This window comes from Acomys russatus, chromosome 23, assembly GCF_903995435.1.
Source record: "Acomys russatus chromosome 23, mAcoRus1.1, whole genome shotgun sequence".
NCBI classification, from domain to species: Eukaryota; Metazoa; Chordata; class Mammalia; order Rodentia; family Muridae; genus Acomys; species Acomys russatus.
Window position 1 is genome coordinate 52,969,973 of NC_067159.1, and position 21,489 is coordinate 52,991,461.

General features: G+C 46.5%; 1 protein-coding gene across 1 annotated transcript in view; it reads right to left on the bottom strand.

The window, feature by feature from the left end:
- Miga1 (mitoguardin 1) overlaps positions 1 to 11,367 on the bottom strand; it is a 58,895-nt gene extending 47,528 nt beyond the window's left edge. Inside the window, exons 1-6 of the mRNA XM_051165578.1 lie at positions 11,203 to 11,367; positions 8,741 to 8,918; positions 6,852 to 6,988; positions 4,994 to 5,120; positions 3,012 to 3,145; positions 1,461 to 1,584 (exon numbers count right to left, since the gene is read on the bottom strand). Coding sequence (XP_051021535.1) covers positions 1,461 to 1,584; positions 3,012 to 3,145; positions 4,994 to 5,120; positions 6,852 to 6,988; positions 8,741 to 8,918; positions 11,203 to 11,301 — 799 coding nt within the window. The 5' untranslated portion in view covers positions 11,302 to 11,367. The remainder of the gene's footprint in view (positions 1 to 1,460; positions 1,585 to 3,011; positions 3,146 to 4,993; positions 5,121 to 6,851; positions 6,989 to 8,740; positions 8,919 to 11,202) is intronic.
- Between the last annotated feature and the right edge of the window lie 10,122 nt (positions 11,368 to 21,489).

Genomic DNA, 21,489 nt, shown 5'->3' on the forward strand with positions numbered 1-21,489 from the left:
GATGGCATGCAAACATCAAGACTTGGGTCTGAAGCCGGGTGTGGTGGCGCACGCCTTTAATCCCAGCACTCGGGAGGCAGAGGCAGGCGGATCGCTGTGAGTTCGAGGCCAGCCTGGTCTACAAAGTGAGTCCAGGATGGCCAAGGCTACACAGTGAAACCCTGTCTCGAAAAACCAAAAGAAAAAAAAAGAAAAAAAAAAAGACTTGGGTCTGGACCCCAGCACCCACCCACACAGAAGCCAGGTGTGGTGATGTGTGTCTGTAACCCCAGCACAAGGGGTAAGGAGACAGGCAACTCTCCAGAGCTCACTAGAAGCCAGCATAGCCTGTGGGTGCGCTCCAGGCTCAGCCAGGGACCTTATCTCAAAAAGTAAAGTGGAAAGCAATCCGGGAAGATGCAGTGCTGACCCCTGCCCTCACAGGCATGAGTCAGCGGTAGAGCGTCTAAACAGCACGCACAAGGCCTGGGTTGGATCTCAGTATTGGAAAACAGAAAACACAGAAAGCAATCACTCACAAGATATCCACACTCCACAACTACAGCTCCTTACTTTTGCAGTTTGGTTTCCAGTGGGCCTACCTGTGCCAAACTGTACACTGCTATGGTGATGCAGAGCGCAGACACTCTGCCCACAGAGAGCTCATAGTTAACCTTCCTATGCAGAGACAGTGCTCAGTCTTGTAAGTGCTCAGCGACAATGTACATGGATTAAGAATATGGGGCCGGGTGTGGTGGCACACCCCTTTAATCCCTGCACTCGAGAGGCAGAGGCAGGTAGATTGCTGTGAGTTCAAGGCCAGACTGGTCTACAAAGCAAGTCCAGGACAGCCAAGGCTACACAGAGAAACCCAGTCTCAAAAAAACAAAAACAAAAACAAAAACAAAAAACCAAAAACAAACCAAACAAAAAAAGGACTCTTACACTCAGGAGGCAGAGGCATGGGGGAACTCTGTGAGTTTGTGACCAGCCAGGTTACAGAGTAATTTGCAGGACAGCTAGGACTATACAGAGAAACCCTGTCTCGAAAAACAAAACAAAACCCTCTCAAAAAAAAAAAAAAAAGGTCAGAGGAGGCTGTGAGTTGCCGCCTGGGTGCTTGGAAAGACACCTGAGTCCTCTGCAAGACTAACACGGCTGTTAATGACTGAGACCTCCAGCTCCAGCCCTCACTCCATCATTTCCATCTTAAGAGGGGACTACAGAAAGAAGCAATGTTAAATCACCGTTCCTTCCAAACCTCAAGAAATCTTCTCAGGCCTTTAACCTCAGTGCTTGGGTGGCTGATGCAGGCACACCTGAGTTCCAGGCCAGCCTGGCCAGCCAGGGCTACAGAAGACACTTTCCCTTGGACATTTCATAAAGTATTTCTAACAATACAGAAGACACGTAAGCAAAAGACTTGTAAATATAAAAGGAAAATATACACTTCAGGAAACCAAACAAAGCGTCCACCTTACCAGTGTCATTTGCCAGGGAGTTAGGGTCAGATCCCCCAAGGGTTGCTTCAAACTCCTCTTGGAGACGATATGCTCTTTGCAGCAGACCTTCAAGTTTATGGATGAATTCCGAACTAATAATATCCTACAAAGAACAAAAAGTAACTGTAACACACAGCAACTGTTACACTCAATGTCAATATAACAGTAACACACAGAGACTGTTACACTCAATGCTAACATAACAGTAACACACACACACACAGAGAGAGAGAGAGAGAGAGAGAGAGAGAGAGAGAGAGAGAGACTGTTACACTCAATGTTAACACTCTACACAGAGAAACGCTGTCTTTGAAAGAGAAACTCAGGCTAGAGGGATGGCTCAGAGGGTAAGAGGTCTGTTCTTCCAAAAGTCCTGAGTTCAATTCCCAGCAACCACTTGGTGGCTCCTAACCATCTATAATGAAATCTGGTGCACTCTTCTGGCACGTATGCATACATGTAGGCAGAACACTGTATAAATATTAAACAAATAAATCTTAAAAGAAAGAAAGAGAAACTCCTATATAGACAAGGCTTGCGCTTGGATAATGGGTGCGGGCAGCTTTAGCTAGTCATAAAATTTCAGCCATACCTATTGCTTTTGTGATACTGAGGAAGAACTGGGTCCTGACTGATCATTTAAGTAAAGTAAGAGTTGAGAGTGTGGAAGAACAGCCTAGAGGATTTGCTACGTTAGATTTAGGGCTCCTTGACCTGGGCTTCTGAATTAGCAATGCTCTCCGACTTTGAAAGGATCAATAAAGACCCAGTTCTACCTCTGTATTACAAAAACAGTAGCAATTAACTAACCTGCTGCTCCTCCATGTCCTTGGAAAGTCAGAGACCGTGGCGGCTAGGAGTTGGAGAGAAGGCTCAGCAGTTAAGAGCACTTGCTGCTTTTTGGGTTTTTTGTTTTGTTTGTTTGTTTGTTTGTGTTTTCAAGACAGGGTTTCTCTGTGTAGCCTTGGCTGTCCTTTGTAGATCAGGCTGGCCTCAAACTCACAACGATCTACCTGCCTCTGCCTCCTGAGTGCTACATTTGTTGCTTTTACAAAAAGCGTAGGTTTGATTCCCAGCAGCTGCATGGTAGCTCTCAACTGTTCGCAACTCTAGCCCAGAGGACCCAACAGCCTCTTCTGACGTCTGCAGGCAGCCAGCACAGTCATAGTGTGCATATATACATGCAGGCAAAACACGTATCCACACAAAATAATAAAATAATTTTTAAGAAATGCTTAAAAGCTTGAATAGAAACTGCCCAGAAGGAAGTACCTCATGCTGGGCAGGATCCCAGCACTGGGGAAGCAAAGGCACACAATATCTGAGTGTTTCAGATCAGCCTGGTCACAAAAGAGTCCCAAGCCAGCTGGGGCTACATAGTGAGACCCTCTCTCAAATCAAAACAAACCAAGAACCTCACAAGTATCTCACACAGTCCCAAGCTGGGGAAACAAACAATGTGTATTAACTGCCACAGAAAAGAGGGTCTTGCGATATGCCGAAGGCCCCTCCTGAGCACATCGTCCTTACATCCACACTCTCTTCTGCAATGGCATCTCCGGCTCCCAGCTTAACAGAGCTGCAGGCTTCATCCTCAGCCTGTCTACTGCGAAAGGTCAGGGCTTGTTCCCACCGACGCAGCGCTTCTTCAAATAACTCCATACCTAAAAATTAAGAGCAGAATGACTGTAAATGAGCAAAGCCATGTTTGTACAACATGTAAGATAACAAAAACAGAAGGAGGAAGGAAAGCTGCATGCAGAGGGGCCACTGCTGTGATGAAGATGCTGCCCTCTGTAGGCTGGCGGGAGGAGCGCGTTTACTGCCACAGCTGAAGGGTGCCCTAGAATGATGTAAGCAGAGCTTACTGGGCCTTCTGAGTGTGGAGGACCACGAAAGAAACATAGCTAATGGAAGCAGCCTCCTGAGACCTCAGAAAGGTCCAAGGACCCCACTGGGGACTGTGCAAAGGTTGAGTGAGCTTACAGTCTGACCAAAGAATCTGCCTGCTCTCTGGAAATGTAATGAGAGCTTTTGCGAGGCTCAATTAAGATTTCTCATTTGGGAAGCTGCTAACCCGCACCCCCTGTATACACACGTAATTAATTTTATTCCTTCTCATGTCTCTGATGGGGTTGAAGACCAGAAAGTTTAGTTTTACAATTAAGCTTTGTTGTTTAGGGGTTAAGATGTTTTTAGGTCTAGATAGACGTTTAAGTTGATAATGAGGAGATATGATAGATACTGATTTACATTCAGAGTTTTAGGCTCACCAACATGGGAAAGATGTTTACTTCAAGTTTGCCAAATATAAATAGCCAAAACACTATGACCGTAACATATATATAATTCCTGATTGTTTCATGGTTTTTTTCTGTAGTTTATTGTATATAATATAAATGCACATATAAAAATATTTAATAAAAATTTTTACAAATAGATTTAATTGTGGCCTTTGGTGGGGCACGTCTCCGATCCCAGCACTTGAGAGACAGAGGCAGGTGGATCTGAGTTTGAGGCTGACCTGGTCAGAAGAGCGAGTTCCAAGACAACCAGTTACAAAGTGAGACTGTGTCTCACACAAGGAGAAGATGTAATGAACTGGGCATTAGCACACTGGCTCCATGACCTGGCCTCAATTCTTCTTCCTGGAAGTAGGCACTGCGGTAACAGGGAGATGATGCAGCCTGACTGTCCCCGAGAGTGGGGAGATACTCAGAGGCAACAGCTTTGTGCTTAGTCCATCCCGCTGGCCAGCCACACCTGCGTTTTTTGGGGCACGCTTTCGATCTAGTATTAACTAGTATTAGCTTGACCTGAGAGAGAGGCATGCTGAGTGACCTAACTCACTCAGGGGCACTCCACTCAGCTCCTGAGGCCGAGAGGTATGAAACATGGGTGTTCTCCTTACTTCATGATTTTTCTAGATATAGAACACAAATGGTGTCTAGACAAAAGAGACCAAGTAAACCAAATTCTGTACTGGTAAATCGAAGTACAGATGTAATGGAGATGTCTGTGCAGATGGGACACACGGAGGAGAACGTGACATGAAGCTAAGACAGAGGTAAGAGTGATATGGCCACGAGCCCAAGGAATGCTGGGAAGAGGAAAGGACTGGATTCTCTCATAGGCCTGCAGAAGAAATGTGGCTAAACTGACACCTTGACTTCTGCTCAGCACTAACGATTTCAGACTTCTGGCTCCAGAACAAATTGCAGTTTTCTTAGGCCTCTATGTTTATGGTAATTTCTTATATTATTCTTGAGAAACTAGTACAGGATAGACTCAACAGACACAGGTCATTTAAAATCTACAGTTGATTCTCTCAGAAATCCCTGGCTTTGGTTTGGGTTTTCTACCCTCCCCAGTGCTGGGGATCGAACCCAGGGCACTGACCATGCCAGGCAAGCATCTGCCACTCAGTGCCTCCCCAGCCCCAACTCACTTTTTCTTCCCCTTCAAATAAACCCTGAGGCCAGCGTCCTAGAATGCTCAAGTGCTCTGCCTACCCATCAGGTACAAGTTCTCGGGAGTGGTCACAGGAATGGTAGCAAGTTTGATGTCATCCTCATCTGCTTTGTCCCAGGAATTAGAATTTCCACAAGCACAGCTATGACAGGAGTTGACACTCTGGACCTGAAACGAAGACCAATGGAAAGCAGTTTAAAACCTCTCACACATGCACGCACGCACACACACACACACACACACACACACACACCAGCATGCACACACCTACATTACCAAGGATGAACTTGAGTTTCTTATCTTTCTGCCTCTGCCTCCCAAACCCCAGGATTGCAGCTGTATGCCACCACAGCTGCTTTCTATGCAGCTGGAAGCCAGGGTTTCACACTGCTAGGGAATCATTATCCTGAGCCACATGCTAAGCCTACTTTTGCATTGAATTTTTACCAATTATTTACATATGTCCAATAATTATAGTCCCGATAAATTCTACTTGAAGAAATAATTCTGATTATATTCAAATTTAGTACTTACGTGACTCTTAACTATTCCAGTCCCGCTATTTAAAAATATACAAGTAGGAGGATATTTTTGAACACAAATGATCTTTATTGTGTTAGTATTTACAAACCCTCTTGGGTTGTGGACATTGCTGAATGACACGCAGATGTGCATCACTACTGTCCACGGCCTTTCTCTAGTCAAACCTACTGTGCCCACCATGCCAGTTACTCCCAGCATATGAGCCCAGGCCCTCATCCTTGCTCTGTTCTCTGGAGAGAAATGTAAACTCAGATCTCTGTGTGCCTGCTGGCGGCTGCACCTGCCTTTCTGCTGGCAGCATACACTGAGTTCAGCATCTCTTCACAGTAAAAACTCCTGCTCATGTTCACCAGGACCTGCACGTCTATAATGTCTCCAATTTTTAAAAAAGAAGTCACTTTTAAAACATGTCTTATCACACCTCTAAGTTTCATTTTTTTAAAATTTATTTTCTAGTTTTGTTTTCTTTTTTTGTTTTTCGAGACAGGGTTTCTCTGGGTAGCCTTGGCTGTCCTGGACTCACTCTGTAGACCAGGCTGGCCTCAATCTCACATGATCCGCCTGTCCCTGCCTCCCAAGTGCTGGGATTAAAGGCGTGCACCACCACGCCCGGCAATTTATTTTCTATTTCTAACTATGAGTATGCATGCGTGTCTATGTGGGCTATTTGCACATCAGTGCAGTTTCCTGGGAGGCCAGGAGACCGTTGCCTCCCCTAGAGCTGGAGGTACAGCCGTGGTGGAGGGACGGCAAGGCCGGCTGAGCAAGAGCAAAGGTGTGACTCGAGTTCCCTGCAGCTGCTTCTGCAAAGAAAAGCAGCTTTAACATGCACTGAAGAAAATGCCCCTGAAGCTGAGGGCCAGCGCTACAGACAGGGTGCTATCTGGCTTGGCTTGCCGGACCTGCACATCCGTAGGCCTCCAATCCAGGTGCTCAAGGCTTCCTATGTCAGCATCTTCCCGCTGGGCCTAGTGATGCTCTGACTCAGCAGTCCTGACTACTCAGGAGGCTAAAGCAGCAGAGTGACCTGCACCCAAAAGGCACAGGGCAAGCACGACAACTTGAGGAGACCCGCCAGCTGGAACGGCAGGTGGGATCCATCACATCGGTCCAGGGAGGGCTGTGCCTGCATCTCCTTCTGAAGCTACGCTAGCACGTCAACACTGTCCTCACAGGACCAAATGGGCCACAGCACTTATTCCGTGACACTGGGAGCCACTGGCCAAAGCAACCAGACTGTCTCCCAAGCATGTGCTAAGAGCAGCAGATGTGTGACACTTAAGCTAGGAAGAGATACGCACGCAGACACAGCAGCAGCAGTAATAGTAGTCATAATAATTAGTGTGTTTTGCTTACAGAGGCTAGGCTCTGGGCAGACCCCGAGTATTTGCTGAAAAGTCCTCCATTGACGTAGTTACAACACTGAGACCCTTTGTCTTTGGTGGAACTTAATGACAAGGTCAAGTTCTGCCGACTACTGGAACAACTGGAACCTGGTAAGCAAACAGCGACATCAAAAGCATCAGCACCCCCAACAACAACTTACAGGCAAGATTTCAAGTTATGATATATACATCTTTATTTTTAAAAAGATTTATTCGTTTTTATTTTATGTGCACTGGTGTTTTGATTGCATGTCTGTCTGTCTGTGTGAGGAAGGCGGATCCCCTGGAACAGGAGTTACAGACAGTTGTGAGCTGCCATGTGGGTGCTGGGGATTGAACCTGGGTCCTCTGGAAGAACAGCCAGTGCTCTTCACCACTGAGCCATCTCTCCAGCCCTAGAATGCTATAATCAGTTCAATATTAGCAACTACCTCCAAATTGTCGGTTTGCACTACTTTCCCTGAATGACAATGATAGCGTCTCCACCTTACCTGTGCTTAGTTTTGCCCTTCTGACCCCCCACCTGCTGTGCACTTATCAGCGGGGCAGATGTTAGGTCTGGTTTCTCTAAGAACAGCAGTTCAGACCCTCTGGTGTCAAATCCTAGTGCACATAAGTTATATGACCTTGGACAATTTGTTGATGTTAGTATTTTAAATGCATAAACGAGAAGAAGACAGAACTGCAGCTGTCGTTCGCAGGAGTGATAGAAAACTTAAATATGATGCTGAAAACAGTACTTGCCTCAGACCTGATAAAGTCTCAGTAAGTAGCCGACAGCGACTCACTATGTGCCGGATGAATAAACAACAAAACCATAAACCACACAGAACAGTAAAACAGTAAGAAATGTAGCTTGCTTAGGGAGCTGCTGTTGCGGCTCTACACTTTTATTCATTTTGTGTGGGCTCAGGCTCATGTGGAGGTCAGAGGACACTTGCGCATCATTTTCTTCCACCATATGGATCCTGGGGATGAACTCTGGGCTGTCGAGCTTGCATCAGCACTGTTACCCACTGAGCCATCTCATCTGCCCCAGGGTAGTATTTTTATAGATACAATTCGGCACTAGGTACCATATCCCTTATAAAAAATACAAATCCTTTAAAGATCAGCAAGTCTTCTAGAATGTTTGATAAGGAAACAGACAAGCGTACGCAAAACAAGCTGTACGTGGTACTGCATGCCTCAGAAGGTGCAGCCATGACGATCAAAGTTCAAAGCCAGCCTCAGCACATAGTGAATTTGAGGCCAGCTGGAGCTACTTAAGACTGTTTAAAAAAAAAAATCTCATAAACAGGAAAGTCACAAACAACATAAAGGTAACAGAGGTAGAATCCAATCAGCTACAGCATATTTGTATAAATTTAATAGCACTGTGTTTTACAAATGTTAGCACACACTATTGACTAAGAATAATGTTCTCATACGTTGTTAGACACTTCAAAAGCAGGCTGTGGTGTAGTATCATGGTTTTGCAGGTTTTAAGAAAGGATGTTATCTGATGTCCCTGTGTGTGGGAGGTTCGTGGGTGAGGTGCTCAGAGGCCTCAGCGCCAGAGCCCTGACCCTGGCAGATGTGGATGCTCAGCCAGTCCCGCGGCTAGAGCAGTTCTCGAACACACGGCTGAGCCATCTCTCCAGCCTCTACCAGCTCATCTTCCTATGTAACTTATGGACGCGTATCAATGTACGTGCTGCCTCCAGCAGGGGGTTGGCAGCAGCTACTTCTGTGCAGGACCCTAAGTGCCTTCAATACGTTTGCCTCTTCTCCCTGGTCATTCCAATCTCTCGGACCGCTGCTCTACTCATGACACAGCGCCCCACGCTCCACACGGCTAACCTGGGAGTTCCCACATACCTCTGTCTGATGCTGCTCTTTTAGTCTGTTCAAGTATGAGGCGCTCTGGTTCCCATGGCGGTAGTTTTCCTTTCTTTTTCCCTCGTCTTCTTTTAAAGTGACGAGCCAGAAAAATTACAGATACAGCACCCACAGCAGTTACCACGAACAACTTTTTGGCTACTGGTGAGAACTTGATCTGGAAAAGATAGATATAAAACAAAACCAAAAGCAACTCAGATCTGCTCACTAAAAGCGAAAGCATAAGAACCAACATTAGCTCTGACCTATCTGCGGTCATCGTGAGAGTATTCATTCCGTGCCAGCTGGTCTGCGTTAACAGTCTAGTACTCACTGCTCTGAAGTTATCTCAGTTTAAGATCAACGTTATTATTCCAAAAGTCAATAGATACACAAAATAACTCAACATTTCTTCACCAAGTGATGATTCATTCATGCAACTGAGTCTTTTATCTCAACAGTGAGTAAAATGTTTAACTTTAGAAATGATTAAATCAGACTCTAAGCCGGGCGTGGTGGCGCACGCCTTTAATCCCAGCACTCGGGAGGCAGAGGCAGGCGGATCACTGTGAGTTCGAGGCCAGCCTGGTCTACAAAGCGAGTCCAGGACAGCCAAGACTACACAGAGAAACCCTGTCTCAAAAAACCAAAAAAAAAAAAAAATCAGACTCTAAAAACTCAGCTCAGTCTTTAAAAACATGTCTGGAATTTTAAGCAAGCCTAAGTTAACTTATTTCCAAATACCACATTCATTTATAAATGAATAAGCAATTTTATTCATAATTTAATCAAAAAATAATTTTAGAACCCTACCCTCTGGACAATTACAGAACTTAAGAGCCAATGCCCTCTTCTGGTCTCCTTGGACCAAGGCATGCACACAGTGCCCAGGGACACGACCAACAGAATATTTGGCAACCCAGAGTGAGAAGAAAGATCTGGAGAGCATGTATTTATGCGTAGGATGGCCCTACAGTACCCACAGGCACTGGCTGTGGGAATACAAAACAGTGCACCTGCTGTGGAAACCAGTGAGCAGCTCAAACAAACAAATACAAAAACAAAAGAAAAGAAAAAGAAAGGAATTAACATGTGATTCAGAACTCTCTACTTCTGAAAATAATCCTAAAAAGAATCAAAATCTCTGTGTGTATGCATGGTGTGGGGGGTGGGGGTGGGGGAAGGGGTCAACATCAGGTGTCTTCCCAAACCACTGTTCACCACTCAACCTGGAGCTCATTAATCTGGCCAGACTGGCAGTTGCACAAGCCAGGGTTTAAGCGGAGCACCAAGGCTCTTCCTGTCTTTGCCCGGCCCCATTGCCTAGACAACAAAAGCTCTACTGCCCCTGGCTTTTTTGCTTGCTTCCTTGTTAATGTGGATTCTGGGTATCAAATCTGGGTCTTCATACTTGACCTGAGACATCTCCCTAACTCCATTTTCCCCCTTATTTATTTATTTTTGATCAGGAGTTCCCTATATAGCTCAGGCTGTCCTGAAATTTATGGTCTTTGTGGAGCCCTTGCCTCTGGAATGCTGAGACTAGTGGAGTGCGGCACCGCGATGGCTAAATGCAGAGATTCTGAGACTTCCATGCTCAAAAGGGTGAAGCATGCAAACAACTCAAGTGTCTCACGGATGGATGGAGATACAGGCAAAAATATTAATTCCATATTGAAAAGGAAATTACAATATGTGCTACAGTGCAAATAAATCTTGAAGATTATTACACTCAGTAAAGTAAACCAGACATAAAAATATGATGAAAAGCAGGTGTACGTTACCCACACCTGGATAAGAAAGGAAAGCTTTTAAGGTAATACAGTCCCCCTTTTATATTGTTGCAGGATATTTGGTCCCATTGTGAGCCCCAAGATTGAAACCGGTAAAAACCTGTTTTTAATTATAGTCTTAGAGTATTCTGTTTACTGTAAACAAGTACTTGTGCTGTGCTCAGCCCTAGCACACACCTTTAATCCGAGAGCTAAATAAAACCAACGCTAGATCAAGAGGCAAAGCAGGAAAGCAGCTGACAGGGACTGAGCAGAAAGGAGGGACAATGAGAGAAAGGGGTTTAGGACAGTGTGGAAAAGAAGAGGGGCCTTGGGTTTCTTCCCCACAGGACATGAGCTGAGTAGGAAGCTCAGCTGGGTGCTTCCTCTGGCTCTCTGAGCTAGTAGATTTTCACCCCAGTATCTGGCTCCTGAGTCTTTATTGGTAAAATCAAATGTATGTGTATATATGATGTGTGTGTGTGTGTGTGTGTGTGTGTGTGTGTGTGTGTGAGAGAGAGAGAGAGAGAGAGAGAGAGAGAGAGAGAGAGAGAGACTGGGAGTATTGCTGAATAGCAGCAAACTCTGGGTTTAAGTCCTAGCAGCACAAAGCAAAATGGCCTGAAATGAAACAAGTATCAACGAACCACATACAGGGAGTATTCAAATGCAGCTCACTTCGACGCTCACCTGGGCGAGGGAGAAGTACCATGACACAGGGAGACCGAACACTCTTACTGCGGATGTCTTCAAGGAGAGCTGCGATTCCCCCACTGTCTCTTCTGACATGACGCCTCTGTTCGATCTTAATCCAGTGAGACAGAGATTAATGAGCCACGGGGATTTCTGGTTGCTTTATCCATGAGAGACAAAAAGTTCGCTTCTTGCCAGGTGCGGTGACTCATGCCTTTGGTTCCAGTTCTAGGGAGGCAGAGGCAAGCAGAGCGCTGTGAGTTTGAGGCCAGCCTGGTCTACATGGCGAGTTCCAGGCCAGGCAGAGATACATATTGAGAACCTGTCTCAACAACAAACCAACCAAGCCCAACCAAGCTCTGGGAAAATGAGAGACCTGATACCTGAAGGAGAACTGACTCCTCTGCCTCCCACAAGAGCACCCAATAAATAAATACGATAAAAACACCGAAACCGCATCCGTTTTGTAGTTAATGATGCATGCACGATACTGCAATGGAGCTAAAACTGCATCTACCAGTTACCAACACAGCAAAGGAGGACATGAGCTGCGTTTATACTCAGTCTTGACCAAAAGGCTGACAGTGATGGAAATAGGGAGGTTTTAATATGCAAATCCAAGCCAAACTTTCTTTAGAAAACTACAGGTTCGGGGCTGGAGAGATGGCTCAGAGGTTAAGAGCACTGTCTGCTCTTCCAAAGGTCCTGAGTTCAATTCCCAGCAACCACATGGGGGCTCACAGCCATCTGTAATGTGATCTGATGTGCACTGTATACATAATAAATAAACAAATTTTAAAAAAAGAAAGAAAACTACAGGTTCTACCAGCGAGCAGAGCGAATAAGAAGAAGCTGTAAATACACGTATGTATGAAGATTCGATGAGGAAAAACCGTAACTTTGTATGTTAACCTAAAAAAAAAGTCATGGGGAGAGAAGAGGGAGAAGAGGATGAACTGCATGCGCCACAGCAACGGCTCCCAGCACTGCTGGTAACGCTGCAGCCTCCTAACGCAGCTCCTCATGCGTGCTGACCCCAACCATAAAGCTGTCTTTGCTAACTCATAACTGTAATTTTTCTACTGTTGTGAATTATAGTGTACACATTTGTGTTTTCCGTGGTCTTAGGTGACATCTGTGAAAAGGTCACAGGACCCCACACAAGGGTCAAACCCCCAGGTTGAGAACCACTGCATTAGAATCTGGGTGTCTGCAGGCTTATAAGCTCACTGTTGTCAGTGCATCCACTTGCACACAGTAAATACATTCATAAAGTACAAATCAGCTTACAATTATATTCGTTCCTAATTAAGAACTCCTCTGGGATAGCCAGATGGGTCAGCAGCTAACATCACTGGCTGCTCTTCCAGTGGACCCTGGGCTGACTCTCAGCACCGACTTGGTGGCTCACAACCATCTCTAATTCCAGGCGCAGTGAATCCCATACCCTCTTCAAGTCTCTATGTACCTGGTTTATACATGCAAGCAAACCAACCCATACACTGAAGAGAATTTAAAAAAAAAAAAAACAAAAAACAACAAAAGACCCCAAACACTGTCTGAACTTGCTACAGTACTTTGCTCAAAGAATCTTGACAAACCTTTATTTTTGAATTCTATGTTTTGTTTCATTTCACTGAAAAATCACCAACTAAGCTGAATTCATTACTAACTGAAAAACTTCAAAAGCAGGTATTTTAGTTGCTTACAGAAGTATAATTAAGATAAACACGAAAGCACTTCCATGACTCTTCAAATTTATAAGAGAAATCTTAAGACATGACGAAACTACTTCGTTCTTTCCATTACAAGCACTGGTCCAGTTAGAAGTGTCATCAACCGAGTTTTCATTTTAACATCCTAAAATTCTATTCTACAACACTGACTCTATGAGCAAGAAGTAAAACTGAGATACGGAGCCAATTTGGCATGAAGAGTGAATCTACACAACTTAAGTCTGAGGATGCACAGACACAGACAGACAGACAGACAGACACACACACACAACTTGAGAAGTAGGGTCCCATGTAGACCAGGCAGGCCTCAGATTCACTATGTAGCCCATAATAACCTTGAGTCTCAGATCCCCCGGCCTCCACCTTCCCAGTGTAGCACCCCCCCTTGTCGTCTGAGGAGATATTTTCAATGCAATAAAAAAATGTAGCTGACAACAGTAATGGTCTATTAGGTCTGTATAAAAACAAGATGGCTAGTGGTCCCGCCCATAATCCCATCACTTGGGAGGCTGAGGCAGGAGAATTACCACTAGCTGGACCCAGGTGTGGTCTTCAAAGTGAGTTCCAGACCAGTCTGTTGAGCTAAAGAGACGCTGTCCGAATAAAAATAATCATAATAACAACGAGCTGTTTGGGGCGTCTCCCAATAGAACAGGTGCTCGGCGATTTTGGATTTTGGTTAGCGGGCCATGGTTTCTCTGCAGACGCCCGGCGACAGGCGTCAGTCTTCTAGCTAGCACCCAGGCAGATGCTCAAGGTCCCCTCGCCCGCTCTCTCCCAGTCCGGTCTCTCCTCACCCCTTCCGCGGCGCTGCCGGCCAGCTGTCCCCCTCCGCTCTACACCTGCGCCCCCGCGTCCCCCTGCCGCACGCACCTGCCCCACGTCCCGCCCCAACCCCCCGCCTCTGTCCCCCCCCCGCGTCCTCCCCGCCCCCCTCCCCGCCACCCCGCCTCTGTCCCGCGTCCCCTTGCCCGCACCTGCTCCTTGCCCGCCCGCCTGGCCGCACCTGCGCCTCCGCCGCCTCCCAGCCGCAGCACACACTGAGCAGCCTCGGGCTGCGGGAGGCGGAGTCCTTCCGGGGTCATGACGCAAAGGTTGGGAAAGTGGAGGGGCTACGGGCGGGCGGACTGCGTGAGGGGCTACGTGCGAGGCCTCTCCCGCCATATTTGTTTCGGGCAGTGGGCTCTGTTTTAGCTACAGCGGTGCTCAATCTAGAATTGCAGCTCTTTATACACCTGTCAGCGGGGGCGCGGGGCGCGGCGAGGGGTGTTTGCCAACCTTTAGGAGTATAGCACCATTCAGCGAATCTAGTTAAAACTGTGGAGCTTTTCTCTATCAAAAAACGACCTGAGCCATACATTATTAAAGTAAATACAATAAACACGCACAGCCCCGCGTGTGCACGGACACACATGCACACTTTTTTGAACCCCGAAACCCATCGTAGATCCCAAATTAAGAACGTCTGGGCTGGGAATGTAGGTCTCTGGTGAGATTTGTGCTGAACATGTATGAGGCTCTCCAATTAATCCCCCCACCAAGCATGTACGAGGCTCTCTAATTAATTCCTCCACCAAGCAACAGAGCAACCTCTGTCATAGATCCTTAGTCCTCTGGTAAGGTTAACAGGCATGACGAATGGACCTATATAAATGAAGCATTTGTTATTATATCAATTCTTTAGGTTTTTTTATTATTATTATTAATTAGGCAACCTAAGTCTAGCAATGAAGTTAAGAGTTCTAGACTGAGAGTTAAAATTCGCTGTGGGGTTGGCTCAGTGGTTAAGAACACTTTGGCCTCGGGTTAGAGTCCCACTACCCACACCAAGAAGCTTACAACAGCTCGTAACTCCGGTTTCATGAGGATATGATGCTCTTTTCCGGTTTCGGTGGGCACCTGCACACACGTGGCACACATACAAACACGTAAAATGGTCTCTCATCTACGCAGCCGTCACACCTGTTTAAATAGCTACACCAGTTCCTTGCCTGTGCTGACAGCGTCCTGGCATGCCTTCCCGCCCAAAGGTAAACCCAAATAGGACTTCGGGTACTGAGGAAGGTGGTGAGCGGACTTGGAGCATGGTGGGGTACTTTTAGAACACTGCAACAATTTCAAGGCAAGAGTTTCTGTAGATGAGATTTGCCTTGGTGTGTGTGCGTGTGAATGTGTATGTGGGTGCGCATGCACACGTGTGTACGTGTGTGTATGTGTGTGTGTGTAGTGGGTTTTTTTTTTTGTTTTTTTTTTTGGTTTTTTGAGACAGGGTTTCTCTGTGTAGGCTTGGCCATCCTAGACTCACTTTGTAGACCAGGCTGGCGTCGAACTTACAGCGATCCGCCTGCCTCTGCCTCCCGAGTGCTGGGATTAAAGGCGTGCGCCACCACGCCCGGCGTGTAGTGGTTTTTAGAAATATATATTTTATATAAATATATACCTGCATGTCTTTTATTAGCTTTCAATATTTATATAGTTCAAATATTTTCTATTTGTGAGCTTGACCTCTGTTTATTTATTTTGAGGTAGGGTCTTATGTACACCAAACAGTCCTTGAACTCTGCTTAGCCAAGGATGACTGAACTTCTGATCCTCTTGTCTCCAACTATGGAGTGCTGGAATTACTGGCCTGTGCTACCGTGCCCGGTAAAGAAGCCATGACTTGGCATCCAGTGGGCCCCTAGTGTTAGAGGCCGACTGTAGGACATCGTGCACACCAAGCAAGGTCTCTGCAGCTGCGTTGCATCCCAGCTCATTCAAAGTCTTTATTTCATTTTTACATTCATGTGTGTATTAACTACTTTTCTATTGTTCTGATGGAAGATCACGTTCAAAGACTTATCAAAGAAGACATTTCTTTGAGGTTTACGCTCCCAGATGGGTAATAGTCCATGATGGTGGGGGACAGGGGGTAGCAGGTAGCTGCCTGAACAGCAAACAGTGTAGTGGAAAGGGCACATGGCCTTTGGAACCTCTAAATTGCCCCCAGAGGCACCCCTACTTCAGGAAGCTCACACCTCCTTAGCCTCTTCAGCTAGCCACCAACTGGACATCAAATGTTCAAATACCAAAGACTTCTAAGGAATAGTGTGTGTGTGTGTGTGTGTGTGTGTGTGTGTGTGTGTGTACCACATGCATGCAGGAACTCAAGGAAGGCGGCAAAGGGCATGAGGTCTCTTAGAACTGGAATTACAGGTGGTTGTGAGCGGCCATGTGGGTACTGGAAACTAACTCAGGTTCTCCTCAAGTGCTCTTAACTGTTGAGACATCTCTCCAGCCTCTCCCATCTTATTTTAAAATTATTATTATTAAATCTCTCTCTCTCTCTCTCTCTCTCTCTCTCTCTCTCTCTCTCTCTCTTCTGTGTGTGTGTGTGTGTGTGTGTGTGTGTGTGTGTGTGTGTGTGTTGAGGTTTATGCATTTAAGTGGAAGTACACTTGGAGGCCTGGGTATCGAAGGCTGTCAGCTTTCCTGGGCTGTAGTTAAATGGGTTTGTAAGCTGTTCATTATGGGAACTAAACTTGGGCCGTCTGCTAGAACACACACACAGGCTGTGTACAGATGCGATATTGATGAATAAAATTTAAAACTACGTTTTCTCTGCTACTATTGTATAACTAGGCAAATTACACCCTTGACATCACACCTTTCTTACAAGGGCCAAAGTAAATCCTTCCTCCATGGGGGAAAAATATTTCTCTTGAGTTGGGCATGGTGATTCATACCAGCCATCTCACAAATCAGGACAGAGAGGTGAGAGGATCAAGAGTTCAAGGTTAAGCCGGGCGTGGTGGCGCACGCCTTTAATCCCAGCACTCGGGAGGCAGAGGCAGGCGGATCACTGTGAGTTCAAGGCCAGCCTGGTCTACAAAGTGAGTCCAGGATGGCCAAGGCTACACAGAGAAACCCTGTCTCGAAAAACCAAAAAAAAAAAAAAAAAAAAAGAAAGAGTTCAAGGTTAACCTGGGCTAAGTAACAAGAATGTGTCCTAAAAACAAAATACCAGGGCTGGAGAGATGGTTCATCAGTTACCACCGATGAAAAAGCACTGGCTGCTTTTCCAGAGGATTTGGGTTCAATTGGCAGCACCCACAGGGCCACTCACAGCCAGCAATAACTCTAGTCCCAGGGGATTCAACACTTTCTTCTGGCCTCCTGGGGGAGCAGGTATGCAGATTATTCACAGACATATATGTAGACAAAACACCCATAAACATAAATAAAATTAATTTAAAAATTACCCTCCCCCCCAACAAAAACCCCTTGTATATAGTTAAAGTGCATGGTGTGAAACTTCCCTGGGGCAGATCATGGCTGTTGCCATCTTGAAGTGAGAGAAGCTGCGGTTACCCAGCATCTGATTAGACCCATTAGCATCTCCCCAGGGAAGCAGGGGAGAGCACTCAGGCATCCCTGAGGCTATGTGTGTGGTCAGCAACCGCTGGAAGCCCAGGAGAGACTCATAGCTGCCCTAGACCAACAGTGGTCCATGCTTGAGTGACCCCAGTAAAACTCATTGGGGCTGTTGTTTTCCTATCTGGGTAAATTAAAATGGATTCCCTGGGGGAAAATCCATTCGATAAAAATTGAAAATAAGCAAATTCGAACTAGGCTGAAAGCATGGGGCCCCTCCGGGGGTGGGAAGCTTCCATGGCCACCGTGCCAAGCCCCACAGAACACCTAGTAGGATCAATAGCCTCCAGTTCCACTAGGGGAGCACGTAGCAACCCCCATACTAGTCACCTGCTTCTGAGGGAGACTGGCATTTGCACAGCATTTCAATGCATGCTCCCACACACAGACCAACTTTTGGGGGTAATCAGATAGACATATCTTACTCTGTCATCAGAGTCTTGGACTCACCAATTCTGCCACAACCTCCCAGGTGCTGGGTTACACAGGCATACACACCACCGTGCCTAGCTGACAAGCCTTTTCAGCTCCGCAATTTTTATTCACATTTTAAAATTCACATCTTTAAAAATCAACCCAGTGAATTGTAACTGTGACATGACTAGAAGGTCTTTTTTTCCCGTGTTCTAAGCACCAAGAAGATGCCAAGGTTTCAATAAATATTTCATTTGATCTTGATCTTGACCTAGTGGAAAATGGTAGAGATTAATTTCTTCTTTGTATATGTGGAAAAGAGAAATGCAATTGCTTACAGAGAATGTAGGTCTCATAGAAGTTAGAAGAAAAATAAGGATTAGGACTGGAGTTGAATTGAGATAGTTCTACTATTTCTTTATTCTCTCTCTGTCTGTCTGTCTCTCTCTCTCTCTCTCCTTTCCTTCCCTGTTTTGACTAAACCTCACACTGTAGCCCAGGCTGGTCTCGAAGTCATAGCAGTCCTCCTGCCCCAGCATATGACATGCAGAATTTATAGGAGTTAGCCACGTCAGATTTGCAAACCTGAGACCTTTCAGTGGCTTTCTGTACTGCAGAGCCTGTAATGCGCCGCGACGAGACCTTGGGAAGTCTTGTGACTGCAGAGGGTGGGAGAACAGGAGTAAAACGGAGAAATGCAGCCTAAGTAGTGGACACGTCAGCTGCGGTTCCCTATCAAGGAAGGCCCTGGGCAAGCGCAGGCCTAGGAGGGCGCCGGGGCCAGGCTGGAGGCCCCGCCCCGGGGCGTGTCCCCCAAGGTCCCGCCCCCAGACGCCCGCTGCGGCCGCGGAGACACCGGAAGGAGAGGTGGCTGCCGAGGGAAGCGTCGGGCTGCGGTCGGGACCCCGCGGGCCGCGCGGCGGAGCCGATCCGTGCCCCTGCGGAGCCGAGCGCTCGGGGCTGCGGGGAGGAGCGCCCGGGCGGGGCCGGCGGCGGAGGTGAGCGCGCGCGCGCGGGCGGCCGGGCGAGCGGGCGGCCGGGCGCGGCCGGGCTGTGTGGCTCGCTCCCGCGCGCGGCCCGGGCAGCTCCTCGGGCAGCGATCGGGGTCCGGGGGCGCAATCCGGGCGTGCCGCCCCGTTATTCATTGCCGCGAACGGGAAAACCGAGGTGTCATCGTGCCGGCGGCGTGTCTTCGGCCGACGCTGCGTTTGGGTCGCGTCCAGTCCTAGCGCCTGTCGGTCCGTAGCTTTTGTTTGGGTCACATTTCCACCGTGTGTGTGCTTTTCCTTAAGCGCTTAAGTATTTCTCAAATGCAAAATAATCTTCGCTGGAAAATTCATAATGTTGACCTGTTAGGCAGCGAGATTGATTGTTTTAGGTTTGCACTCAACCTAAAGGTTGTTAGGTTTACATTCTCTCGGAATCAGCATTAGGCCTGTAAAACGGAGCCAGGGGCTGTCACCCTGGCTGGAGCTGAGTCTAAACTGAGGATGCATTTTACCAAAGGTCTCTAGACTTAGTGCTCCGTGTAGAATTCTAGAATGTTCTTACACCCCCCGCCCCCCCTCCCCGGTTCCCTCCCCGCCCCTCCCCGCTCCGCGCCCCAGACAGTCCTATGTCTGGCCTCCAGTTCCTGATCCTCCTGCCTCTACCTCCCAAGTTGCTGGGTTTCTAAATGTTTTTGCTACCAGGTCTAGTAAAATATTTTTCGTTTGATTTGATCATAAGAAAAACCTGTTACGAAAGATAATGAGAGCCAGGTTAGATAGCTCAAGCCTAGAGGTGCCAGCACTTGGGAGGAAGAGAAGGACTTCAAGGCCAACCTGGGCTGTAGGAGCCCCCATCTCAAAGCAAAAGAGCAAACTAACCAGAAGAACAGAAGAAGCTGTTCCTCCTAGTGCCCTCTGTGGTTGCGAGGGCATAGTTGTTGTAGCATTGGGAAAGGTCAGAGCAAATCAGATGATTTCAACAGGCTGCTTGACTTTTAAGATCCTACAAACGGTGGTAGTGAGGCCATACTGTTAATAGAAAAATAAGAGTTGTACTGAGAGACAATGTTAACTTCTTTAATAACTTACACTATGGCCACAGTTTGTTATTTCGTTTATTTTGGCAAGATTGGGGAAAGCACTACAAAAACACACAGGGGATACTTATGATTGATGTTATTTTTGATCTAATTCATTACCAGCTTTTAGTTGTAATGTTCTCTTTGGGTTCTTATAACATGAATAAGCCAGTCTTTTTACATAGTTGCAGTAAATGAGTGACTTGCTGTTTTTAGGGACCTTTCACTTAGGAATCTTGTTTGATCCTAAGAATGCCAGTAGCCTTTCCCCAAGTCAGAAGGAGTCTCAAGATTGCGTAAGGGTCAGCATTTCCTTCTGAAATAATATTGCCAAACCAGCCTGTGACAAAAATTGGGATTCGGGTAGACTAAGATTAGAAGATTGAACCAGCATGGTGACACAGAGGCAGGTGGATCTCTGAGTTCGAGGCCAGCTTGGTTCTGCACAGGGAGTTCCAGGACAGCCAGCGCTACACAGAGAAACCCTGCTTCAAAAAAAATATTAAAAAATAAAGATTATAAAATTGTGACTTACTATATAACAGACTAGACTACAGTGTTTTTATTTATTTATTTTTGTTTGTTTTGTTTTGTTTTCGAGACAGGGTTTCTCTGTGTAGACCTGGCTGTCCTGGACTCACTTTGTAGACCAGGCTGGCTTTGAACCCACAGCAATCCATCTACCTCTGCCTCCTGAGTGCTGGGATTAAAGGTATGCGCCACCACACCCGGCTACAGTGTTTTAAAAACCTAAGGGTTTGTTTGTTTGTTTGTTTGTTTGTTTTTTAAAGAGAGGAAATATGAATTATTTAAAAAAAATTAAAAATGAGATAATGTCACTCAGATTGGCCTGGAACCTCATTTTTTCTTTTTTCCTCTTTCTTTCTCTCTTTCTTTCTTTTCTTTTTTCTTTTTCTTTTTCTTTCTCTTTTTCTTTTTTGAGACAGAGTTTCTCTGTATAGCCTTGGCTGTCCTGGACTCACTTTGTAGACTAGGCTGGCCTCAAACACATAGAGATCCTCCTGCCTCTACCTCCCCTAGGGCTGGGATTGAATGGGATTAAATGTGTGCGCCACTATGTCTGCTCCTCATTTTTTTATTCTTATCCCAGCCTACCCAGTGAGGAGGACAGGAGGTGCATATGACCACACTCAGCTGCAGATCTATTCCAGCAGTGTAGTTTTAAAACTGCTAGAAGTCAGGGGCGGGGGTGAGGTGGGGAGATGGGTCGGAAAGATGGCTTAGCGGATAAGAGCAGTGTGTGCTCTTCCAGAGGTCCTGAGTTTAAGTCCCAGCAACCACTTGGAGGCTCAGAACCATCTATTCTAGAATCTGATGCCCTCTCCTGGCCTGCAGGTGCACATGCTGTTAGAGCACTCAAACATAAAATAAATAAAATCTTAAAACAACAACAACAACAACAACAACAAACTGCTAGAAGTCTACATGGGATTTCAGGAGCATTTTGATAGTGGGAAGCTCCTAAGCATTTGAGTAGGTGCAGTTGCTTTGTCTCTCGGTAAGACAGCGTGTGGAGCTGCAGAGGCTGACAGTAGTGACCAGGCCTGATGTCCTGAGTTAAGTTCCCAGCTCGGGTGGGTAAGGTGAACACCTAGTTTCCATGGACACCAGCAAACACACACACACAATAAG